We start from the raw sequence: 26,810 nt of genomic DNA on the forward strand, positions 1-26,810 counted from the left end.
CAGATTTTTTTACATGGTGTGCTCTAGTGTCCCCTCTAAATTTTAAAGAAGGCATTCCTCCTTGCAAACTGGTAACAGTGGGAAATAGTTTTACTCTCAGGATTGTTTGTTATGCTCAAACATACTCTCCTGAGCTTTTCAAAAATCATTTTGCAGAGGATTTACTGAGCCAGCAGTGAGAATCTGAAGTGTATATGTGGACAGTTGCACACTCTTTGGCCATGTCTTTTGTCCCTGGGACAAGAGTGACAACCTTGTCAGAAGCCAGTTAGTTGCACAGTAACATGCCAAAACCTCTGACAGATGTGTTCACCTTAGCAGAGGCCTTGCAGTAACATGCCTTTAAAGCTATGGACTGGCATTACCCCTGCCTGTTTTGAGCTAGCAGGTCACAAGCACTTCAGTTCCTGTGTCTAGTAAGATAAATTTGCTTTGAGATTTTGATCTGTAGCAGTCATCTAATCTATGCTGTTTTCACAAGAAAGAGGGATTTTTTTCTCCAAAGGATTCATTACAGGCAATTCCTTCTAATGGCTGTTAACAGCTCCTCCAGAGAGGGCAAGGGCATTTATAACCTTAATTTGAACTTCTTCTGTGTTAAGTGTTTAAGTAAGCATAATTACATGCTTCCAATCCCCAAATCTTTCCCTCATTCAGTCCTACAATGAATGATGCCCAATTAATAAGCATGACTGTTCAGTAATAGTGCAGGTGTCCCTCAGGCAGCAGCCTTTCTCCTTGCACAGCTTTGGTTTATGCTTTGGCCATTTTAAATAGCATTCATGTGAAAAAGCATGAATTGATTATGTAGGTCTTACATGTTAACATGTGGAAGGAATTAGGCTGCATATACGATCTCATTTATCACTTCCAGATGGACATGTGATCTTTTACTGGACCGATGATCATTCATGTGTGTGCCACAAGAGGTCTGTTTAGTTGTATTGAACCTCTGTGTAGGGCAAGGTTGTGAATGTTTTCATAGTGGTGAAAGCGAATTATTAAACTTGAGAAAATTAATCACCTCTAGAAAATGTGTGCACTATCTAATATCCTATTGGATTGTGACTAGTTTTAACCCCAGTGTTAGAGAATCAGTCAAGGTGTCTCTAAAACTTCAGAGAATTTTCCACATTACTGGAGGATGTATTCAAGTACCTGTAATGTCTTAGTCACGGACTTACCTTTGATCCTGAACACATTTATGGTGTTTTTGCCAGAGAATGTGTTCCTATAGCAACTGCGTTTACATCCTAAGGAGCAGTGGTGAGTTAAGGTGGAAGAAATTGAAAAATGTGTCTTTGTGATAAGCTGTATGTATATTTACGGTAGCTAAAGCTGAAACATGGTTTTCGACTTCTTTAAAATCCATCTTCAAGCACTAGTGGCATTCAAGCCTGAGTTTTTTTGTCTCAGTGCTGTCACCTTCTTGCATCTCTTGTTTGTGTAGAATACACGTGTGAAAGTATACTGGACTAGGGTAATGTCAAATTATATAATCATAAAATAAGACTTATAATAAAAACATTTAGAAATAAGGAATCAGTAGATCATATGTTCAGATCTTAGTTTCTGTTATACTTGTTACACTTTGCTTAGGAAAATAAATGGTTTTGTTGTTTTTTCAAATTTTGTTTTGCTATAATCTAATAGAAAGCAATGAAGCTGTCCTAGTTCAGTGCACTTAACAATTCTGTGCAAGAGCTTTACAAAAATCAGCATCAGCTCTGATTATTCATGGGCCTAACAGCATTTTAAAAGGTTTTCTGGGAGTGATTTGACTTCTTGTTTCTTTTGAGTTGTGAAGCTTCAAAAGGTGGTGTTTGGACAGGCTCTAAATACTGACATTGACCAAGGCTAGAAAAGGCAGCTGGGGAGTGCATTCTAAGAGATGAGCCACTATTCAGAGAATAGCTGTAGAGATGCCAGCTGATGACAATTATGGGTGGCCTAGGAAATACACTGATCATCATCTAATTTGATCTGTTTGCTCTGAACATTAAAATGGGGCTTCTTCCCCCCAACAGAAATTGTGATCTTTCTTACTGAAAAGACTGGAAGGAGATTAAAGGTGTTGTGCAACTCAGTCTCTGTCACACTTGCAAATTGATTGTTAAAATAGTCTTATTAATCAGTTAATCAGTTAACCAGATTATAGGAATTTTGCACTACATAATGAATGATTAGCCTAGAGTTCATTCTCAGCCTGAGAAGATATTTGACATCTGATCGAAGACTGGATTGGATCATGAAATAATCATGAAGGTGTCATATGGCTTACTTTCTGTTTACAGTTTGCAGAGTAAGAAAAGAGAACGGGGCTGACTGAGTTGTAAGTGTTTCTGTGGGCTTCCATGTGCGAAGACTATGTAGGAAATGCTGAGATACTAAACGTATTTCTTTTCAACTTTGTATCTAAAACACTAAGCTGATTTGTGTGGATTGATGTGGAATTCCCTGTAATTGAACAAAAACTTGACAATACTGAGCTACATTAATATTCAGACTTTGGATCATACATAAGTGTGGACTTGAACATTTTTGGCAGCATTATAGTTGTGGGGGAAGCTGGGTAGGGGAATCTTACCTTGTTTGTGAAGTATATTGCTCTTTTATAGAATTATCTGTTTGGAATTTAGAGGTTGCCTCTGAAATGTTCTTGTAGGTAATTGGCGACATTCTACCTCAGGAAGGAAAAACTGCTAAGGAGTCAGTCAGCAGCAGCTACAGCAGGTCCCTTGGATGATCCCAAGTTTGATGTTAATCCAGAATGTGATAATATAACGTGTGTTTTGACTGCATGCTCTTCTGTTTAATGCTTGGTGATTATCCTAAAATTTAGAGCTAAAATAACCAATCAATACAGAGATGCTGCTTTTAAATCTTTAATTTATCTCTTTTTCCTTGCCAAAACAAGGATAAAACAGAGGATGATAGAAAAGACCATGAGGGTCTTGCAAAATATTCATTTATTGTTAGTGAAAGAATTCTTTTTTGAAACATACAGTAGTTGCTAGCTGGTGTTGTTTAATAGGATATGCTTTATTTCCTTCGAGATTTTGTTAGGTTTTGGTTATGCTTGTGTTTTTAGCTTATATTTTGTTTGCATTGTTTCAGCTACAGTGGTTGTCTTAAAAAATAATGATAAAATTAATACAAAATGGACAAATGTCGGTCTCTTTTTCTACTGTGCTTTTCACAGAAATTCAATGTCATCTTTAAGAAAAGGGAATAACGAAAATCGCAAGAGCATATTTTATACCAGTGAAGAGTGGGAATTGCTAGATCCAACCCCAAAAGACTTGGAGGACTCGATGGCCCTGGAAGAAAAGAGGAAAAACCTGGCAGAAGGAAATAAAGGTAGAAACGGGAGGAAGGAGGAGCTCTTGCCCTTCCTCCTTTATTGTAGTGCATTGTGATATTTGTATCTCTGGGAAATAAGTTAAAATTTATCATTTATTAACACACCACATCCAGAGCTCAGTAAACTCTTTCTAAAATTACTTGCTTGTGATGTGTTTGAGAGTATCGAGCTGTTCAAATGTTCCTAAGAGTCTAAATAGTATATTTTTAAAGGAAATTTGAATGCTTTGAAATATCTGTTAATTAAATGACATTTTATGCAGGACTGACTAGCTCAGCTTTTCCATTTGATTTTGGCCGCATTCCACAAAAACCGAGACGCCCTTTAAAAGACATGATTGGATCAAGCAAAAACCGGAACAGCAGTGACTCCTCTCCAACTGAGTGGTATTCTGGTAATGGCAACAAACTAGTGTCTGAACTGCAACTGAAATATCAAAGCCAGCAAGAAGAATTGGAAAAGCTGAAGAAAGATCTTCTGAGCCAAAAGGTAACTAAGCCTTCAGGCAAAGTGCACAAATGCAAATGGATGTGACAGGTGATTGTTTGTTTGCCCCATATGGACACCTAACTATATTAAGAGCTCATTGTTGGTAGAAAATAATGGTATGTAATGAACCTTCATTTACAACAAGTCTTGAAACAAAGACTTTCTATATGTGTATCTTACTCTTTGAAGCTAGGTTTCCCAGTGTCTGCAAAGATCTTGGCAGATAATGCAGAAGAAAAAAACCTCTGATTAGTACTGGTAATTCCTGAGGAACTTCTTGTTTCAAGTTTTTCTTCTTTGTTCTGTTCTTGTTGTTTCCTTTGCTACAAAAGAGGAGAGTGGCAGAGTGGTAACTGACACCTTCCCACTCCTATTGTATCACAGAGTATCAGCACAAAAAGATTTTGTGAATCATAGACCCTAAGCATAAATCTATGCACTTAGTATTGCCCTCATACAGTGTTCATACTTGTATACCCCCTGCTTGCTCAGATTTATTAAATAACTTGGTTTTACCTGAAGGAATTTCTACTAATTTTAAGAAGAAATAGAGTTTAGGTCACGCTTGGAGCTGCTAGCTTCACTATTTGTGTTTTCCAGTGTGTAAGATGATCAAAGGGAAAACAAGGTAATGAATGCCTTTACATGCTTTTTAGGTGTTCTCTCCAAGGAGTACATTTGTGCTTCTGAGACAGGTTTTGTGTGAAATCTCACTATGTTCTAATGAAACATAATTCACAGATTCACAGATTCACAGATTTCTCTAGGTTGGAAGAGACCTCAAGATCATCGAGTCCAACCTCCGACCTAACACTAAGTACTCCACTAAACCATATCCCTAAGCTCTACATCTAAACGTCTTTTAAAGACCTCCAGGGATGGTGACTCCACCACCTCCCTGGGCAGCCCGTTCCAATGCTTAATAACCCTTTTGGTAAAGAAGTACTTCCTAACATCCAACCTAAACCTCCCCTGTCGCAACTTTAGCCCATTCCCCCTCGTCCTGTCACTAGGCACGTGGGAGAATAGACCAACCCCCACCTCTCTACAGCCTCCTTTCAGGTAACTGTAGAGAGCGATGAGGTCGCCCCTGAGCCTCCTCTTCTCCAGGCTGAACAAGCCCAGCTCCCTCAGCCGCTCCTCGTAAGACTTGTTCTCCAGACCCCTCACCAGCTTGGTCGCCCTTCTCTGGACTCGCTCGAGCACCTCGATGTCCTTCCTGTAGCGAGGGGCCCAAAACTGAACACAGTACTCGAGGTGCGGCCTTTCAGCTCCTTCTGTCCTCATGAGAAGAAAAAGAGTACGTACGTCTCAAGTAGCTTGAGATTTTCTCACTGTTGATACTGGGCTGGATTTAGAACTGTGATAAATGGATGCAAGATAAAAGTAGGATGTTTTCCTTGGCAACATGAGTGACTAGACAGATCTTGTATTTTAGTTTACAATCTTTAGAGTAGTAGACAGGAATTGATAACTTATTATGTAGTCACTGTTTACAAGCAAGATCATCTATTACGTATGTTCCTGTTGAGTAGGATTCCCTGATAACTGAATGTCAATTGACATGTAAGTTGCCGGTCTGGATGCTGTTATTTTTGATAAATAGAACACTTGGGTATCACTGAACTACGTCCATGAAATCATCCAGCTATTTAGTAATTATTAGAAGTTCGGTCCAGTAGCATTAAGATAGTGAAAGTGTCAAATCACAATGGAAGAAGGAAGAAAATCTAGTTTCTCAAGATTTTCCTCAACAAATGATCCTTCACAGACCCCTCTAAAGACTGTAGCTTGATATTTGACTCTGTAGACCCAGGTCTTTACAGTTTACTCTTCGTTGTTGTGAGGAAAAGAAACCTAATCTGTTAGAGCTTTGCAACAGTCTCAAAATCAGTGGTTCATTCTAGGCATGTCTAAGACTTCCAAGTCTTTGTAAATTTTCTGATGTGTTTATTCAACTCAAGCTTTAGGAATTTCATAAGAACAAATTGCTATTTCTGTCCTTGTATTCTTAATGAGTGTTAGAATTATTATTTAAAAAACAATTGAAGTCCCAGTTTCACTGATAGGTGTTGCAGATAATTCTAGGCTAGAACTTACCCTCCCATGGTTCCACAGCGTTAGACCATTAACCAAAAATGGGAAACAGGAAAAGTAATAACGTATATTAGTGAAATGTGCCTGTCAGCAGTCTGTTCTTCCTTTCTTAGTGTGTTGATCTGGAATATCTTCTTGTTATATAGCTTTTACACTTAAGCTTTTGGAGAGCTTCTAGTAATAGCTAAAGCAGACTCTACCTTTTTTACAGTATGTCTTCTGTTTTAAAATTTCACTTTTTAACTTTGCATGTAACAAACTTCACTGGATATTGGCTGGTATTCTCATTCAGGAGCACTTCAAGACCTAGCCCAGATCTTGTTCACAGAAAACTTAAGTTCCTGAAAGTTGTAGTAGGATCTCATGCCAGCAAAGATGCAAGCAGGGTTTTACTTACAGTGTAACTGCCTTAAAAATCAGCTGCTTTTGTGCGTGTATACCTGTGAATTCCCAGGCATCTTTCATGCAAGTGAAATAAGTATTCTAATGTTGTAATGGTTCAGGGTTTGTGCATTCCCATGGACAAGGATACTGGTACTTTTTTTAAAATGGGGAAATAGAGGACAAAAATAGTAGAATCACTGGACAAATTTGTTGTTGCTTGAAAAATAAAAAATGTTCAGAGACTTCATTGTTTTTTGCAAAGACCACAGAAACTCCCTTTTCTCCTTTGTGGCAAGTCAGTTCATGACTTGGTTCTGTAGCAAGGCTTTTCTAAACAAGCCTGCAAAGACTTTCTTTTTACCAAAGCAGCATGTGTTTTTTTTTTTTTTTTCCTCCTTAGTATCTTTTTGCAACTGTTAGGGAAGAGGGCAGTTAGTTATCTTTCACTTCTCTGTGCTGTAACATTCTTTTTTTTTTTTTTGTTGTTGTTTAAACCCTTCTCATTTCTTAGAACAGGGCTTCTTACAAGTAAGTGGTTTTCAGCTTCCAAGTAAGTGCTTTGCTGTAGCTGTCAACAATTCTTCCTAAACTGGCTGTAGCCTTTCCAGGCAAGATCCTTAGCTCAGGGAAAGATACTTAAGACATCCACATAAACCAATCATTGTGAGGTGTTAGCCTGCTAGGAACCATGTCATGTATTTCCTTTTTTCCTTAAACACCATCAGAAGTTTGTTATAAATTAACTCAGATGCAATAAATAAATAAATAATAATTCCAAAGCTTACTTTTGTTTGACAGTATATTTCTAAGCTATAAATTCTCCAGCTTTGCTTTTTCAGCTCAATCTTTTTTCTTTTAAATTCTCAGGAACTTGTGCGACTTCTGCAGCAAACAGTCCGATCTTCCCAATATGATAAATACTTTGCAAGCCGTCTGTGTGAGGGGGTTCCCAAAGACAAATTAGAGCTGTTGCACCAAAAAGATGACCAGATTTTGGGTCTCAACAACCAGCTCGAAAAGTTAAATCTGGAAAAAGATAGTCTCCAGCAGGAAGTAAAGAATCTGAAATGTAAAGTCGGAGAACTCAATGAGCGGCTGGGTATGTTGATGGAAACTATTCAAGCTAAAGATGAAGTGATAATGAAACTGTCTCATCAGCTCAGCGAATGTGAAGACAATACATCCTCCCAAAGTGGCGCAGTAAATTCTCCCGTGGCCACCTGTATGAATAAGGAACTACAGGAACTGGACAGACTAAAAGTAAGAGCAATGTCTCTGTCTTGATGGATAGGGAAATCTCTGCTGCCTTTAAAAACTACTTTCTAGTCTGCTCTATTTTCTGGGGAGATCACTTCAGCATTTCTCCAAGATACTCATCACCTGAGGCTTTCTCTGCTTGGAATCTACACTTTGAACTGTTGTGTGAACAATTTAAACAGGACTCGTATACTTTGAACTGGTCTGTACAGCTGTAATACAGTATCTCATACATACAGTAATTTAATCTTTGGTGTGGAGGAAGAGTGATGTGAGAAGTAATCAAAGGAACAGGAAAAAAGTAAGGGTAAGAGGAAAATATAAGCATGGAGGAATACCAACAAAATGCTTGCTTTTTTATTTCTTTAATATCAAAAGTGAGGAAACAAAAAGCGTGAGGAAACAAAAAGCATGAGGAATGAACGGTAAAGGAGAAAAGGAAAGAGGAGTAGAAGAATTTCTATTAATAATGATGCTCCAGGTGTTACCAATGCATGTTATTCTTTTAACTGACCTCAGTGAATGTGTCAGGTTCTTACGGAGTTACTGAAGTTACCGACTTTGCTTTGAACATGCCTTTGTATAAATGTTGATTCCACACTGATTAAAGTTCCAAGCGATTTGGAATATGAGACACATAGAATGTATTAAAAGGTTCATAGCTTTATTTCTTGTATGTAAGCCTGGAAGTTTTAGGAAATAAAATTGAAACTAGAAATCAATAGTCTGGGCAGAAAGGAGAACAAAGCTTGCAGATGCTCATTGTGGGAAGTTGTAGTTGTTGAGAGTCCCTCATCTCACAGCCTCAACCTTCAGAAGTAGTATTTGTAGCCTGGAGCCGAGTAAATTTGGTGAGGAAGCTTTTGATAAGGATTTATATTTTTGTGTGGAGGCAGACATGACTGAGGACTGGTAGGGTAACCAAAACCCAGGACTCATTTGCCCCCGGTTCTTGTACTGCATGTGCTTCTGGCTGGTGCGCAGCACCACAACCCCTCTGGCATGTTCAGCATGCATATTTTGTTCTCCTCCAGGTACAGTGAGGGGCAGCTTTGCAGGGCTGGTCTTGCCTCATGCCTGCAAGCAGTGACCAACTGCCTTCTGCTGGGGGCATAGCACTGTGCAAGTGAGGCACAGCACCAGCCTGTATACCTCCGTGCTCATAGCTGTCTAGTCTCTGTGTTTGACTTGAGTGGACGCTAAAAATACTTGGTTTGATCCTAATTATTTTAGTAGCTATTAGTATACCTGTTAGTAGCTGCTTGGTCTCTGTTCTGAAGTATGCTTTCTCTGATAGGTATTCGCAATCTGTAAGATATCTTTATTAAAAATCCAGTTTGTTTTCTTTTATTAACAGGACAATCTTCAGGGTTATAAGACCCAGAACAAATTTTTAAACAAGGAGATTTTGGAACTTTCTGCTCTACGAAGAAATGCAGAAGTGAGAGAGAGAGAATGGCAGGCAAAGGTCAGATTAACACAGCATGTTTTCATTTTGGCTATGTCTAATGCAGTTTTCAAAAATTCACTTGTAAATCTACTCAAGGAATTTAACTATAACAGAACTGGAACAATTCAGAAGTATGAAATGTGATAGAGTCAGTTAAATGAAAAACACAGTTTTTACAGACCAATGTATCTGAATGGATTCTTGAAAAATGCGGTAGACTTTAGAATAGTGTTAAGTGCATTATTTCGTAATTCATGAACACAAGTATGTGTATTTCTGCAAGCACGTATCACTTGCTCAGCATTAAAACTGCAGTAGCTTAAAGTATACCAAAAACAGGCTGTGTATGAAAGGATGTGATAGTGTTTCATTTTGATGGTACGTCACAGAATAGGGCTTTACCCTCTTGAGCATGAAGGATGAGAAAATTATGGTGAATGTAACTTTGGAAATGTTTCTGTATAGATGAATTTGAGTGTAGAGAAGTTGCAGGTAAATGACAGATTTCCATTGCCTAGGGCAAATAGTGTGTGCACGCACTTGTAGCTAAGGCAAGATACCTGTAGCTAAGTTCTGTGGGGTGTGCCTATATTTTTTGGGAAGTGGTGTGCACAGCTGCCAAATCCAGACGCTGTATTTTTGGCATGGAAATTTGTTGACAACTGCTATGTGCTGTTACCTAACTACTTAATGTCTTTAAAATTCCATTTAAGTTCTTGGGGTTCAAATGTGCATAGAGTAAAACTATTTCTCTAGAAGCACGAAGTGATTGATTTGTACTTCATACAACATAATAATTAAAGTTTACTCAGGTTTTCCACATATAGATATACGTATGGTAGAAATACATGCAGGCTACTATTCTGCTTTTAAAGAATTATGTAAAAAAAAAAAAAAGTATGAGATCTTTCTCAAGTATTTTAGATGCAGAGTTTTATAATATCGTAATAAAAATGTATACATAACATGTATTTTCCACGTCAGAGTTGCTTTATGTTTCATGGTGCTACAAAACTGGGGAGTAAAGTTGACTATTCTTGAATTAAATGTTTTTAAGCAACTGAAATGAGTATCATTTCTGAATATTGAATCAGATTTGAAGAGATCTGTAATACAAACTAAATGTCTGAAGATGTGTCTTAAATATTGTATGTTGTTTTCTGCAGTATACTAGCTTGGAAGCTAAACTCTGTCAGATAGAAAGTAAATACTTGATCTTGCTTCAAGAAATGAAAACTCCTGTTTGTTCTGAGGAGCAGAGCCCTGCTCGTGAGGTTATCGCACAGTTACTAGAAGATGCCCTGAAAGCAGAAACCAGTGAACAACCAGAACAAGCGTTTTTCAAACCATACTTGGTCAGGTAATTTTGTGCAATTAAAATGTGTGTGTATATATAAAACATATGGGTATAAATTATGTTGTGGACATGCCTTCTGTAGTAATAAAGGAAGTACTATCATTGGCAGCTAGAGCACCTACCTCTCAGATGAATTGTATCACACCTCAGGAGTTTGTTGTGGGTATCTTGACCAGTGGGCCTGGTTCTAACGATGGAAAACAGATGGTGGGGTTATATATTTGCAGGATTTGGAGTTTTTAATATATTTCCCATCATGAATAATGGTATAGTGATGAAATTATTTTTGACATTTAAATAAATAAAGTACTTTATTTGAGATACAGCATGGAATTTAAACTCAAATGTTGCTATATAGCTGCTGAAGATGAGCAATTGAAGAGATGGGCCAACTTGGACTTGACCCTGTTCTTAAATAAATCACTTAATCTGTGCAGTGATGTATATATTGGTATATGGGCACAAAGTCTTTTTGAATATGTGATTTTAGAATATTAAATAAAATATATAGTTTAGAAAAATGTCTGAATAATAGTTCTGTTAAAACGTCTAGAAAACTATGGGGAGCAGCTTGAGGGGTACTGGAAATAACCTTAGGATGGGAACTTTCAGGATTGCTGAACACATCTTTAGGAGCACTTTTTTTTTCTCCTGTCCTTTCAGTGAATATGATATATATGGTTTCCAAACAGTCCCAGAAGATGATGAGGAAGAGAAACTAGTAGCAAAATCACGAGCTTTGGACCTGAGATCGCTTTCTCTCAGTGAAAATCGGGAGATCTCCACAGGGGTAAAATGGGAAAACTATCTTGCAAGTACGATGAATAGAGAGATGATGCGCTGTGTGGAACTAAAGAACCTTATTCGTTCTGGGATTCCACATGAACATCGTTCCAAGATATGGAAATGGTGTGTCAATCTCCACGTTAAAAAATTCAAGGACAGCACAGTTCCTGGGTACTTCCAGACCTTGCTTCAGAATGCCCTAGAAAAACAAAATCCTGCATCTAAACAGATAGAATTGGATCTCTTGAGAACTTTGCCAAACAACAAACATTATTCTTCCCCAACATCTGAAGGGATCCAAAAACTGCGAAATGTGCTGCTGGCGTTTTCATGGAGAAATCCAGATATAGGTTATTGCCAAGGGCTCAACAGGTAAGATTTTGTGAACTGTAAGTTATAACTACGCAGTGTAAGAAACAATGTGCACTTTCAAAACACTTATATAGCAACAGCCTTTTGGACAGCAGTTCTCCTCATGGGTTGTATGCAATTTGTAATGTAGTAATAAGCAGATAATTATCACGTTTTTAAACAATAAAAAGCAGAAGACTTGGATCACTTCTAAAAGTGACTTCTAAAGACTTCTAAAGACTTCTAAAAGCAGCTCTGCAAAATTGGAACTGGCATTAATTCGTAGTAAATGGGCTACTTAAATGTAGGTTTTATAAGGTCTTCTAGTCAATTCTAGGGGATCGTTTTGCTATTGTGTGCAAGAATTTGTTAGCAGGTTTTTTGTGTGCTTTTTAAAATAAGCAGAAATAAATGCTTGAAATCTTATTTTTGTGTGTGTGTTAAGGCCACAAAGTTCATCATTTCTTTCAGGATGTCCTCAACTGAAGTTGCAGTAATCGTTTTAAGGACTATTTTGGTGCTACAAGGCTAGGCAAAATTTGAAGTATAATGTCATGGCAATTGGCATTTGCTGAAATAGGTTTGGTAGTTTGAGATCTGTAGTGAAGGAAGGTGTTATCTGAAACAGCCATGTTAGTCTAATGTGCCATTGTTGTCCCCATGTTACAATTCCACAGATGTCAGGTTGTGTACTAGCTGATATACCAGAATAGGGTAGAAGACTTGAACTAGAGCAGCTGTATCATTTGAAATGTGCACTGAAGAAGGGTACAGATACAATAGAGAAGATCCATGGCAAGCATTTAAAAAGCTACTCGCCCTACCCAAATGCTTACGAAATATTTATTTATTTATTTAAGGAACTGTTTTCAAGTTAAATCATGGTGGTTTTAAGTCACTTCGGTCTGATTTCTTACTTAATATATAAACATTGCTCAAAAGTGGAGTACTCATGCAAACTGTAGAACAATGGATGCACCTGCTACCCCCGCTTTTTTAATTTCTGAATATTTCACAAAAGAGAACCTAAAAGAGAAATAAACAATCCTGCTGTTGAGTATACTTAAAGAAGTTAAAAGCAAGTTAAATATTTTTCCATGCCTTGATTCTTTTAAGCTTTCAAAGCATGATAATCTTGTTAAGCTGTGTAACGTCAAAAGCAGTACATGCTGCAGTTCCTCTTGCACACGGAAATAAAACAAGTTGAGGTAACCTTCCATATTCAAACAGCTGTCAATGACACAAAGCTATTCCTCTGCTTTTTCTTTCATAGTCCTCACTGGAAACAGGAAAACCAGGAATGCTGCTCTTGAATCCTTTTTTTCCTCCTACTTTAGGAAATTCTTAGAACAAGTTAGGTCTTTGAAAAACTATAGGTATTTTCTTAAAGACCATGGTATATGAAGATGAAAGTATTACTTAACTTTAGTGGATATAAAGTAAATTTGCTAGAAATTAGTTTTCTAAACTTAAAATGATTGTGTGTGAAATGCAGGAACCATCTTCTCTTTCTCTTTTTCAGTAAGGAAATACAAAAGTCTGGGGATCAGAGTAGTAGGTTTAAGACTTGCAAACTTCTAATTAGTTTGCCTTAGTTCCCGGAAAAGTGTGTTCTAGCAAATCACTTGGCTTTTGCCTGAGTGTTTCGTACTGAATTGAATAAAAAATATTTGGATTGGCTGAGAAGGTATCTCGTTGCCTCATTTGAAGCTACATTATCTCCTATTAATCTATTTATGTCTGCTGAACAGAAACAAAGGCTCTATTGTAATTCATCTTAATGCATTTTGTGGTATTTATTATAATGTTCTTCTTCAAATAAACCCTATTTTCAGATTGGTAGCAATTGCTCTTCTGTATTTGGAACAGGAAGATGCATTTTGGTGTCTAGTAACAATAGTGGAAGTTTTCATGCCTCGTGATTATTATACGAAGACACTGCTAGGATCTCAGGTATGTGCTGTGCCAAAATAAAGCCTGGTCCTGTAAACTGTAGCCTGTTGGAAACTTTTGTTCTAAAACTGTTTGGTATGCCTTTTGGGGTTGGGGGGGGGTAATATGTAATGAGCTGGTGGGAGTGAGTTCCAGGCACCAGGGAAAAGGACTCCGAGTATCGAGCTGAAATGAATGTTCAGTGACCTGCTTGGAGCTCCAGTTCCTAACCCCTCTTCAAACTATTAGTTTCACAATGTTGGTGGAACTGATTGATTGTTTCTTTCCTCAAAATCAGTGGGATGCGCTGTGGGCTGTCTTGGGGAGTAGGGGTTGGAATGCATTCTGCAGTAGTGTGAGCAGTATACACTTTAGGGCTCCTGCTTCCAGGCAGTGCTCTGCCGTGCTGCTTCCTCCCTTCTCCAGATCTCTCCGCAGCTCATTCTTTACTCTGGTGCTTGTTCACTGATGCAGCACAAGTGACCAGTAGCAGGAACACAACATCTATGTGTGAGGAGTCCTCTAAAATGGGGTGGATTATGAAGCAGAAGTTGTTTCAGCAAGGGAGGCGTGCTTTGAAGTAATGGTGTGTGGGTTGGGTGCATATAGCACAGAAATGTTGACTTGACAGTCCTGGGACTCCTAACGAGCTCTAGAAAAATCAGCCCTACTTCAAACCATGTGTACGGTGGAAAATATAGGATCAATAATATCATGTGTTTTCTTTTTAGGTTGATCAGCGAGTATTCAAAGATTTAATGAGTGAGAAACTTCCACGACTGCATGCTCATTTTGAACAGTACAAAGTCGACTATACTCTTATAACTTTCAACTGGTTTCTTGTGGTATTTGTGGACAGTGTCGTTAGTGACATCCTTTTTAAAATATGGGACTCATTCCTATATGAGGGACCAAAGGTGAACTGAATAAGCTAAGTTTTTTTTAGTAGTTATCTGGTAACAAGATACTGTGGTGTAACTGAGTTTCAGGGTGCAGGAAGTTGGTTTCACAGGAATCCTGTCAGTTAAACTTTGCATACCCACCGTTTTTTTACCATTATAAAGTAAAGCTATAGGCAGTGCTGTCAATCAATGTACAATAATGATATGAAAATTGGAGCTACTGTTATATAGAAGAAAACTTAAGTGAAGGAGAAGAAAGTTAGAAGTATTGAAAAGATGTAAAAATGAGTTGTAACCAAGTATTAATGACTTCTCTGCAGCGACTATTTGCTTTATTTTGCAGACATTTAAATTACAGTTGGCCAATAATGACTGTCTGGGCCCCTATCATAAAATGAGGGGGTGGGGACATAAGAACTTTCATGTTTCATACTTGTGAAATCATAGTGAAAAAAAATCACTGCAGGAAAATCATTGAATTTGAACCCAGTAATAGCATTAAAGCAGATGTTGGAGAGAATAGGAGATACGTAAAATAGACAAGGATTGCATGTTAGTTAAATTTGTCAACCTTATCTGAGCATTCTAACACAGTGGTATTTTGTGAAGGCAGCTCTGCATAGACAAGTTCAGAACTTCCTGAAGCATTTTCAGAATGAAGTAATCCTTTTTCCAGCTTATGACAAAGTTGGTTGACAAGCTGATATCAAAATCCTACCGCATCAGTCCCCCAACATGTTGGGAAAATGGCACTGGAAAACCACCTGTTAAATAATAAACAAGACTTAATTTTATCTCTGCAGTAATTTAGTAGTGTATTCAGCAGTCTTAACGACTTTGAACAAGGAAATCAAAACTTCAGAGTTTATATACTGTAAACCCAATATCGTATTCTGGATTGAACTGCAGAACACCTTGTATTGGTTACAGGCTGTAACAGAAGTTTTGGGCAGCTCTTGGAAATGAGGGATAGAGCAGGCAGGAGAGATGGAGGTATGATTAGATAGCTTAAATGCAGGCTGTAGGAGAAGTAATACTTCTCCTGTGAATGTATAATAGCTAAGAGCAGAGTGCATTGATTCTTATATTTATAAAGAATCAAACGTATTTTTTTTAATCAGGTAATATTCCGATTTGCCCTGGCACTCTTTAAGTACAAAGAAGAAGAAATCTTAAAACTGCAAGATTCTATGTCCATTTTCAAGTACCTTCGGTATTTTACACGTACCATACTTGATGCTAGGTGAGTAATTCACACATGCACTTAAAAGACCTGTAGTGAGGCATGGGAAAAGTTTTGTGGTTTTTTTTTTTGGTTTTGTTTTGTTCGGATGGTGGTTTTTAATCTAAACCTAAATTTTGATATAAAGCAACTGGAGATTGAACTAATTGCTAACACTTCTCATGAACAGTTGATCTTGCATCATCTTTAAACACTGTGTGAATGATTAGGTTTCATGATATAAAAAAGGAGAGGTGACAAAAACAGAAGTGAATGGGTAATTGTAGTTGTTTTGAGGGGGATGGTTGTGATTACTTAGCCAGGTTGGTATTGTTTAGCAGTTGTATGATGGTAGTAAAATTTAAGAAGTTCAGCCATGAGTAAAAAGTCTCACCCTGCATTGTGGATACAACTTAAGTTGTAAATGTTTTATAGTAAATCAAAGCACATCTTGGCTCAAGTATTAAAAACATGAACTGGGTCCCACTAGGATTAGATCTGTTATGTACTGCTAATGTATATGTTAATGCCATGCAACTCTGATTTTAAGAACATAGTTTGAAGGAGACATAAAATAACAGTTATATACTCTTCTGTTCCTCAATCCTTGCCTAGGAACTACGGTTCTCATCAATGATGGTACACTGTTTTAAGTTCCTGGTTTCAAGACTGCAGAGCAGCAGATTGAAATGAAAAAGAGGTCATGTTGGGATAGGTTTAATATTGGAAGAAAAAAAAATTTGCATAGATATTAAGACTCGCTGATTTTTAATTGAATATAAAATAATATATTGGAATCCAAGGCATTTGTTTTTACCACAATAAATTCCCAGCAGAATTATGCTTATATTTTGTCTCCTACTTTTAAGAGCAATTTACTATTTTTAATTCTTGACTTGCAGTTTTAACTGGAACAATTTAAAAACTGAATAATCTCATTCTACGCTTAAAAAGAATTGCTGGGACTGATGCAGGGAGAATGTTCTGCACCTGCTTTAGATGGTGAAAGTCTTGATAACAGCTGCTGCTTTCTCTGCTGAAACATCTGTGAAAACTCAAGGGAGAGTAGCATGGTGCTTTGTATTTTAGCATTCCCTCTTTGATTTGAAAAATGCTGAGCACTTGTTGTACTCAGCCATTTGTGACTGACGAAATGCTGACTGCACTTCCAAATCTTGAAGGGACAGAAAAGTATTTATTTGGTTTTGGGAAGAAGGGGCACATATTTTCAAAACAAAGCAGTAAATAAAACTTTTTAAAAAACAAATGAACTCAGATTTGTGGATATTTTAAGAATGTAACCTATAATCAAATATATAATGTGTATTCCAGCAGCACCATGAGTTACTAAAGGTTGGAAACTGTGATGGAGGAGTCAGAACTTTAGATTTGGTTTTCCTTTCTTCTTACTGTTATGTAAAGCATGTGATGATTTCTCTCTCCTGTATAAAATATATGGTACTGAGATATCTTTAAAGTATCTGTAGCATTGTTCAGGTAAGGCCAGAATTCAGTGCATCAAAAGTGTATATAGTACAAATATACGCTATGCTGGTCTGTAAATTCTTGTGTTTATGGGATTTTAAAAGTCAGAGTTACAAGGATGGTGTAGTGGCGTGTAGTGCCGCCTAGGGGCTATTAACTTCCATGTCAGAACTGATTTGTATGATCATACTATAAAATTATTCAAACCAGCTGGTCTCTTATTCTACCTTTTTTTTTCTACAAGTTTTACAACATCAAAATTTAAACAGTACAGAAACAGGTAGAATTATGTCTGATACTGATGTGGACAAAAAAAAATCCTGTAGAAGAAAAATTCCAGAAGGCTATTTTTATAGAATTCATGAACATCCTCAATGAGTTGGAAACAGTGCAAAATAATCTTGTAAGTTTAAGCTCTCTCATGGAGAAAAGTATATACCAAAATGCACATAAACATACTTCAGGTTATAGGGCATCATAGGCTGTGTATTTACCTAGCTTTTTAAAGGTGATAATTGTGTTCCGTATATGCACAGGTAGAGAGGCTGTTGGAGTATATTCTGTTCATAAATAGCAGGAAATGGTTGTTTCTTACCCAAAAATAAAAACCTATGGAGAGCTTACTCTTAAATAAACTGTGCAAATAAATTGTCTTAGTGTTAGGGTTCAGCTGATAATGAAACTAGACTAAGTTAAACTCCAGTTCCCCTTTTTCCTTCAGGAAGTAGTAAGAACTTGTTTAGGTGCAGATGAACAGTAATCATATAATTAACTGTATCTTTGGACGGACTAGGCAGATCAGTGACTAGTTTCATTGTGACTGTATGATGGGACAGCATAGCATGCCTCTGGAAGAGTTCTTGTGATGCTTTGCTGTGTGATCTGACTAGCTTGAGCTGACAGTAGCTCAGAGATCTTTGCTCCATCCAGCAAAACTCCTGAGCTTTATCGCTGTGTCAGAGTTTGTCTTTAACATGTTTGGTGATATCCTTGTTTTCACATGTACTATCCCAGGCTTTATCTGGTCTCTTGCACCACTTCATTATCCTGGTTAAGTTGAGAGCTGACTGTCCTGGGGTTGAATGAGCTTTCCAGTGTATAACTGGGTATCTGGACGTACTGTGTATTCAACCTAGCCAATGAAGATCTGGTTAGCCAAGCTTATGTCTTCTATTCAGTGTTGTCAAGAACTATAACTGTTATAGTTGTATATAGAGTTTGCAGGTGGCCTTGAGGACTGGTGAGCGTTTGAGAACATTTTACCACTTGAAGTAACTAAAACTGAGTACTTTATAGAACTTGTTTTCAATCCTGATAACATCTGAGATCTGTCGGGTACGTGAAGGAAAACAGAGATGTCAGTCACATGCTAGATACTGATACTACTGAGGTACAGAACTGATTTTAAAAGATTCTAGATGTGAATGATTATTGTGTTATGTTGTATAATCTTACAGGAAACTGACTGGTATTGCTTTTGGAGACCTGAATCCTTTTCCATTACGTCAGATCAGGAACCGAAGGACCTATCACCTGGAGAAAGTACGTCTTGAACTAACTGAACTTGAAGCCATTCGTGAGGATTTCCTGCGTGAACGAGAGACCTGCATAGAAAAAAGAGACCTTATTAGTGATGATGAGGAGGATAGCTGAAGCTACTCAACATAAACTTTTCTTTGGGATCGTGACCAAAGTGAGTTAACCTCCAAAACACTTTATTAATCCTATCAAACCGAATGTAAACCAGTTGCTTTTGGAAATATGCAGGACAAATTTCCAAACCCCAGCACTTTCAGATATATGGCATTGTATGGAGGCCAAACACTTTTGTTTACATGTATGTTCACGGAAATGTATGTAGGGCACTTAATATCTGTCTCAGTTTAGTCATACAGCTGAATAGTTGAAACAACAATTGACAGTTGTTTTTGTGCAGCACACTTAGTGTCTATATGTGAAACGGTAGTAACAAAAGTCTGCACTCTGTTTACTACATTCATTGCCAAGCTTCTGTATCTGTTTGATTGTAACCATGTTTCTTATAGAGCAGGTTCAATGTGGGTGGACATACTATTTTTCAGTTTTGAATCGGTTCAATAAATGGCTTTCATTGTGTTGTCCTTGGGGGGGGGGGGTGTAGGGAGGAACAAACAAACACTTCTTAGGTCACAACTAGAAAAGCATGGATTGAAGCACCATAAGAACTTTTACATTCCTTTATCTTTTACTGAAGTGACATGAAATGGATCGTCAAACAGAAGACTTATGTACTTCAAGTATAAAATAAGTCTCTATTTGTACCTGAATATCCAGTGTATACTAGTAGAGTGATAGCAAATACTTATGCTATTCTGGGTGGGTATGTTGATGATGATTCACATTAATACAAAAGGTTATATAGAGCAAATTCTGTTCAGTTAATTTTATTTCTATTCACTTTTTTTCTGATGGCTGTCTCAAAAAGGCCACACCTAAAACCCAGCTATTATGGAATAAGAATGGAGCTTGCTACAGGAGTACTATGTATTAGTTGTGTACCCATTGAAGGTATTTTTTTCCCATTATTTTGAATTGAAATCACTTTTCCTATTTAGGGCTTCAAGTCCTGATCTTTAAAAAGAAATATAGCATTTTTTCTGCATGATTCTATAGCTATTGTATAATAGTGATAGAGATTAAAGACAAATGAATATTTATCAGTCAATCAAAGGAGCCTAAAGGCCACAGCATGCATGTATAAATTTAAGTTACTTTTCCAGTGGAAAAATGCAAGATTCTCTTAATGTACTTGGGTTTGCTGTGAATATTAAGTGCACCTGCTTCAAGACATCTGTAAGGAAATGTTTGCAGCATTATGGAAATGTGAGTGGAGGCCATGCTTGCTTGTGACTACCAGTACTCTTAAATGGTTCTGAGGATGAAGAGGTTTTTTTGCTTTTCTTTGTTTGTTAGTTGGTTTTGTTTTGTTTTGCTGGTTATTCACTGAGCTCTTGCAATGTTCCTCCTTGAGTTGTTGGATCTTCATAATATTAGATTGACTTAGGTGTTGTCTCTGAGTAGATGATGATAAAACTAACGTACAAAATAGGTTAGCTCTTGGGGAGTGGTTAAGTAGCAAAAAATTAAACTTGTGGTCAGGAATGGTCCAAGTGCATGAAGCTTCTACTTCTCTGTTGGTTTTCTGAGAACAAGTAGGATTTGTATGACAGGTACACTCATGTAAATGTTTTAGAAAATTCAAGTGTGTGCGGGGAGAAATCCAGCTTCTTTTTCACAGCACTTTTGTAAAGGATGTATTTATAGCCTTCTCTAAGCATATTATTAATCAATTTATCTGAGAGATATACTTAGTGAGGTGAAAAGTAACTTACAGGACTTCTTTTGAAATACAATGTATGCCTTTTCCTGTATAATGTATAACTTCAAAGTAGCCAACAAATCCTTGCCAGTGAGGGACACGTGGTATGATCATCTTGATTTGTATGACATTTGTCATGTAAAATGTCCCCTACCTTGTCTTTTTTAAGTGGTAGTTTTTTGGTTCGTTTTCCTAGTTACTCTTGGCTGTTTACTTGAACTTGTTAGGCAGGTTTTTTTCATATTATTGCATGTACTGTATTCTTTTTTTTAATTACAATCAGTATTTGAATATAAAAATGGGACCAGCTTTTCTAATTTTCTAGTTATGCTGTCTTTGTTTGGAAAGAGCTGGTCTCTAAATGGGTCTGTAATGCCCATTTTTTTTCTTTTCATCTTGTTTTCAAGTGTTAAATGAAAACTTCTAACTTGAAGATCTTCCTTCCTGTGGCAACTGGTGAAATGCTAAGGTGAAGAATTTAGAAATATGTACCTTAGTCTCCTACAAGTCTACTATTCCAAGGTTTTGAGTCTTCAGTTAGAACTAGATCTGTGACTTTAGGAGATGTTTTCGTACAGAATACATCTAAGTCTTTAGGTTATGAAGCTAAAACTAACATCAGGGCAACAATTCGGGAAGATCTGTAGATGACAAAACATGACCTGCAATGTTACAAGACTTTCTTTTTTTACAGTTGTGCTGAAGGTTAAATTACCATGTGTATTATTGTCGTTCATTATAAAAGTTGTTACCTGATTGTACAGTAAAATTAAGTAGCTCTGTTTCTTATTCCATTATGTGAATCTAAAACATGAATAGCAGGAAATCATGCTGTCTCTGGGTATTTTGTTAGCTTCCAATTATGAAATGAGTTGGTGTTAATTTACTGAAGTTCCTAGCAAGATGTTGACTTCATTTTGTTAATAATTGTTGACGCCTTAGTTAAAAGGTCAAAAAATTTGAAGAGGCATCTAACCAGTGACTGCTAGAAATCCATGTAGAACAAAAATGAGACAAATGCAGCAGGAAGCAACTTCAAAGGAAGCTTTCCTCGCTGTTACAAATGTGTTTAGGCAAATACTAGTTTTCTAGTGGTGCTTAATCTGATGATTTTTGGGGAGCGGTAACTAGTTAGGGATACGCAGGATATACAACCAGTATTGAAACCAAATGAAATCAAACAAAAATACAGCGTGACTTGTCAGCCTTGCAAAAGCTCAACTGTGTAGATACCAGGTGCTCACGGTTCGGGGAAAACTTCCAAAACAGTATATGAGGATTTAACATTCATACCTGCCACTTAGTAGGAAATTGGCCTGTTAATGCAAATGAAGACTGCAAAGAGTTATCTTTTTTTAAACTTCAAGATCATGCACATGTGCGGAATTTCTTAGGCATGGTTCCCAGTATGTTATATAAACCAAACTGCTAATGTGCATATTGCAGAATGTTTCTCCATCTTTGTATGCTTATGCATGACTTTCAGTGAAACTTCTGGTTACATGGTTAAAAATGTTCTGTTACCTTTTATTAAATAGGCAGAAGTTTGGTGTACAATACCTCTAGCTATTAAGTCTTCGTAGTATTTCAGCTTTACCTGGACATGTATATAGGTAGTGTTATCATCAAGTGTTACCAGATTTTTTAACCAGCTATGTAATGAATAAAAATATTTCATTGTCCTTTAGGTGTTTTCTGTGACAGATTCGCACCTTGCCCTCAATCATTGTAAACGTGGTAAGATACTTCAGCAGAAAGGGAAAGATTTTTGTTCCTTAAGACAATGAGACTAATTGAATGGTTCTACACTTGGTAAACTGAGTTGTTTGTTCAGTCATGTTTAAGTGAGAAATGGAAAACGAGTCACTTTATTTCACTGAATTGTGTAGCTGTTTTGCTGAATCTTCCCTTAAGTGCCATGTTGGAAATAAGCAATATGTGGTACAAGAAATTTGGATCACAAAATGTAAGTGATGTTATTTTTGTAAAAAATGATGTAAGAAAAAAAAATAAATTGTTTACTTTGCATTACAGCTTGCTCTGGTTCTTTTTTCATAACAGATTGAATAACTGCAGGTGCCGTCAGAACAAATCCCTAGTAAAGTGGGTGTTTTTGTCTGATAATGTGATTTCAGAGAGTATAGAGGAACAAATATGCAAATTTGGCTTTGAAGCATGAAGATGTGAACTATAGACATTTTGCGTGCAGGTGATGCTGTCTGGGTAAACTTGTGATTGAGGTCCTTAGTTTGTGGGGGGGATGGGGGAGAAGATTAAATTTCCATGAGCGCTTACAGGGAACAGACTTCCTAAGAAACCTGAATATTTGTATAGTATCTCCTAACACAACCTCTTCAGCAGAATGTTTTTGTCCTCTAGCTCTGCTACAGGATGGCAAGCTGTTAAGAGTAGATGTTGGCACAGCTGGAAATCTGTTCGAAGGACTTGCACAACAAAGGATGGAGAGCAGCAACTGAGGCAAAGAATTACTCTGGCCTAAGGAGAACCTCCTGTCCTGTGTGCTGAAAGTTTTAAGTGTGAGGAATAAACAGAAAATTCTGGAAAGAGAATGCATGGGGAGCAAGGTCTGTCTTGGACACTTGGCATATTTAGCATGAGCAGGTTGTGTTGTCCCAGCAGCTGCTGGGGCCCGTTGAAGAACAGCTGAGGCTCCTGTTTCCTCCTTGGGAGTGAGCTCAAGACATTTGTTCTCAACAGAATTGCAACAAGAATGCAAGTGCAGTTGCTGATATATGTTAAGAGACTTATTCCTGAGAAATGCATTATTTTAGAGAGGATAAATAGAGCTGGTCTAGTCTGACCTGAGAGCAAATATCTGCAAAATCTTGCTCTCCATTCAGAATAACTCAGAGATGTGGAGAACACGCTCAAGTCTGTTGGTGCTGTATTATAGTATATCAGGTATTCACTCTACGGGATTTTCAGAAGTGCTAAACATAGCTTCCTTATCTGCAGCTCCTTGACCTCACTGGAAGCAGAATCCATGTAGTGCTGAGGCTTTAAGATTTCCCACACATAAAGGCCATGAAGTATATTCACTGAGATAATGCAAAGGAAGGGTGTGCTCTGCCTTGGAAGCTTTCTCCCTGGAAAAGAAGGTAAAAGGTTCAATCACAAAGAAGTTAGTAGAATGGTGTTTTTGTCATGATACTGTGCTGTAGAAGCCATACTCCTTTACAATTTTATATATCTGACAGCGATCTCTGCGCTGTCAACATGACTAGGTTTTCAGAGGAAGGACTAGACTGGTAAGCACAACTCAGGAATACATGCTGAATGTGAAAGACAAAAAAGCAAACAGTTACTGGAAAAGAAAACTGCCTGTTGTAGAGAAGTGAATAGGGTAATTAAAACTTTCAACATTAGAATATAGATGAGGAGATTACAAGACTTTGGCCTTAATTCAGTTGCACCTAGTCTTGAATGATTACATCGTGCCTGTGTGTTTCAAGTAAGGTGTACTTTATGCATGCACAAAGGTTATATATTTTTTGCAGTGAGATGCCCCTAAGACTTGATGTTTGAGCTGATGAACTGACTTGATGTCTTCAGGCACCATGATTGGTGATTAAACTGTGAAATAGGCTGTTTACCTGTTTTTGTAAATGCATGTGGTGTTTTTTCTGGTCTTTACACATGGGACATCCCCATGGAAAAAGTAAGGTATGGGCTTCATTCTTCATTACTTGCTAAAAGAGACTGGTAAATACATGGCTAGCAGACATTACAGCGTTTGTCTTCAGAATTCACTGGCTTACCATGTTGCTTGTGCTGCCTGCTTTGGAAGCTACTCAGGTTTGACTTTTCTGTCTTAATCTTGTCCTGTATGCACGTAAAGGCTTTTGCCCTGATTGCCAGAGATGATACAAAGAAATCTGAGTTAAAATGTTCTAAAGGAAACTGAATAACTAAACCAGGTGAGAGCAATTTCTTATTTATGCAGAACCTACATTTTTGCCTGTAAACCCTGTGGGTACAGTATTGGGGATGAGATTCCATCTACCCTTGTGTTTTGGGAGATCTTGTAGGGCTGGCCAGTAGAAACTAAATTGAATGAGGGTTATTCAGGGACTAGGGAGAGCTTGTCCTGATTTCAAAAGTGTCTGTGGCCTGTCAGGGCAAACTGTTGTTTTTTCCTCTTGTAGCTATGAGCAAACAAAAGAAGCGGCCTTCCTTGTGTGCCCTTTTCTCTGAGATTTTCGTAGGAGTATTGATGTGACTTGCATGTGATCATACCACGTTGTAGAACTAAAGGTGAGGAATGAAGTCTCTTTATTTCCTGTTTCAATTCATTCTGATGGCATTTGAAACCTTTACTATTGCTCCCATTTCCTGTCCTCCACCCTCTATAATATCAGATACAGCCACTTTCCTTTCTGATTTGGGAGAACTGGGTGGAACTACTGGGCTGTGGAGCAGGGGCACAGTTCAGTCCAGTTGACTTCAAGTCTGAAGCCAAGTTTCTAACTGATAATAAAAAGCACAGCATTTAGGCTCTTGCTTAATATAAAATTATTTTGAAATTCATTGTATCATCTTAGCAATGTTTTGCAATGGAAACAGGCCACCTGTTTATGCATAATTTGCCATAGCTTTGCTTTATCTTAACTGCATACAGAATTGTAAGTAAAGGCAGCCTTTGTATTAAAAGCATTTATGTTCAGTCTGTAAGGTGTGAAAAATACCACGATTGCTCATTAACAAATGTTGGATATTAACTTGCCTGGAATAAATTTAAGGAGACCATACAGTATTTATCACAATTACTGTCTGCTGAAAAGAGGGAGAAAATCCAGTTTTACAGGTCTGGGGAATGTCTTTAAGACAGGAGAATAAACAAATGAAGGATGTACTTCTCGGTAGTCAAAATTTCGTCTAGGGCAACTTGGAAAGCAGTATGGCAGCTGGTTGTTATAGTAGCACACTAATTCATTTTGAGTTGCACAGTGAAGACTGGCCACTCTTTGAATCCCAGTGTTTTCTTGAAACAACAGGAAAGTTCACTTGGCGACTTTGAATTTTAGACCACACAAAAAATAATGTAACCTTGTATTTAGGCTTGTATAGAATATAGGAGAAGGTTCCTCTCTCATTAGTCTCTCTCTAATGAATTCATCTCTTTGGCATTAATTCCTTGGTATTGTTTTCTTGTATTCTGAATCTACTTAAAGCAAAGGAAATCAGGTCCTACACCTGAAATATGCCCAAACCAGCTTGGGAGAACTATCATAGTCTGGAAAGTTATATAAGGACCTACATCTCAAGTGTGGGAATGCAAATACAAGGCTGTCAAATTCTGGGATTATGTGTGCTGCTTGCATGCAACATGTTCTTAACAAAATAGTCTTGTTTAAGCCATGTCAGGCACCCATTACGTTTTTTGCACATGTCCTTGGTTAAACTTTGTTATCACTGCAGAGTAACTCAGCTTGCCCACTGACGAAATGGAGCACAACTGAACAAACAAATGAGGACAATGTTTGTTTTTCAGATCCAGGGCTTGCTGATTTCTGAAGTAGCTTGCATTGTTGTGTAGTGCTGCTGAAAGCTGGAACAACATGAGCTATTTACTTAACCTTGGACCAATTGCTACCCCAATGGAGAAGGAGGGGGAGACACCTTGCAAGCAACTGGTGCCATTTCAGTGGTGATGCCTTGGAGTCTTGTGACTTCCTGGAGAAGAAACCCTTCTGGGCAGCACTCGCTTCGGGGACTCTGGTTCTGGCAGCCGCTATTCCTCTGTGTCAGGTGCGAGCTCTGCGTGTGCAGCGTGGGCTGTAAGAGCAGGGCCCTTACCTGGGGGCATATGGGGAAGGTGGGGCTCAGCTCCCTGCATAACAGCCTGCGTGGGGCTTATGGAGCCTCCCCACTCCGTTTCCTTCCTCCCTGCGGTACCCTGCACCCCCAGCCCCGGGGCTGATGAGCCTGGCGGGGTCCCAGCCACCCGCCCCGGGTCTCAAACCCGGCCTGGTGCCGTGAGGAGCCGGGGGAGCGGAGCGGGCCCCAAGCCGGCACCCCTCGTCCCCCTTCCGCTGCCCGAGGCGCTGCGCTGAGCCGGCGGCGCCCCCGGCCCCAGCTGGCCCTGTCTCGGCGGCTCCCGGCCGCAGCCCGGCTTCCCCGGGCCCGTGAGGGGGCGCCGCGGCTCCCCGCGGCGGGGTGTGAGGCCCGGCCCGGCCCGGCCCTCCCCTCCCTCACGCCCAGGGGCGGGCGCCCGGCACGGCCCCGGCGGCTTCTCCCGGTGAGCGGAGCCCGCGGCGCCCCTTCAGCCCCCTCAGCCCCGGCCCTGAGGAGCCCCGCGGAGGGGCCGCACCCGGCGGTAAGTGGGTGCCCGCAGCCCCCGGCGTCGTCCTTCCCT

General features: G+C 38.5%; 2 protein-coding genes across 8 annotated transcripts in view; both read left to right on the forward strand.

Annotated features, from left to right (window-relative positions):
- The window catches only part of TBC1D2B (TBC1 domain family member 2B), a 39,442-nt gene extending 16,977 nt beyond the window's left edge, over positions 1–22,465 (forward strand). For 3 of the 4 annotated variants that reach the window (XM_048081332.2, XM_013177492.3, XM_013177493.3), the window contains exons 4-13: positions 3,203–3,360; positions 3,627–3,853; positions 7,202–7,594; positions 8,949–9,059; positions 10,208–10,401; positions 11,062–11,556; positions 13,371–13,488; positions 14,199–14,384; positions 15,491–15,612; positions 18,534–22,465. In XM_048081332.2, coding sequence (XP_047937289.2) covers positions 3,203–3,360; positions 3,627–3,853; positions 7,202–7,594; positions 8,949–9,059; positions 10,208–10,401; positions 11,062–11,556; positions 13,371–13,488; positions 14,199–14,384; positions 15,491–15,612; positions 18,534–18,729 — 2,200 coding nt within the window. In that variant the 3' untranslated portion in view covers positions 18,730–22,465. The remainder of the gene's footprint in view (positions 1–3,202; positions 3,361–3,626; positions 3,854–7,201; positions 7,595–8,948; positions 9,060–10,207; positions 10,402–11,061; positions 11,557–13,370; positions 13,489–14,198; positions 14,385–15,490; positions 15,613–18,533) is intronic. The other variant, XM_067004074.1, reaches the window with a different exon arrangement.
- Positions 22,466–22,599: 134 nt separating this feature from the next.
- The window catches only part of DAPK2 (death associated protein kinase 2), a 51,542-nt gene continuing 47,331 nt past the window's right edge, over positions 22,600–26,810 (forward strand). For 2 of the 4 annotated variants that reach the window (XM_048081356.2, XM_067004094.1), the window contains exon 1: positions 26,654–26,771. The gene's annotated coding sequence lies outside the window, so the exon portion shown is untranslated. Of the gene's footprint in view, positions 24,710–25,946; positions 26,204–26,653; positions 26,772–26,810 lie in introns of those variants that run through there. The other 2 variants (XM_048081355.2, XM_067004091.1) reach the window with 2 other exon arrangements.

This window comes from Anser cygnoides, chromosome 11 (genome assembly GCF_040182565.1).
Source record: "Anser cygnoides isolate HZ-2024a breed goose chromosome 11, Taihu_goose_T2T_genome, whole genome shotgun sequence".
NCBI lineage: Eukaryota > Metazoa > Chordata > Aves > Anseriformes > Anatidae > Anser > Anser cygnoides.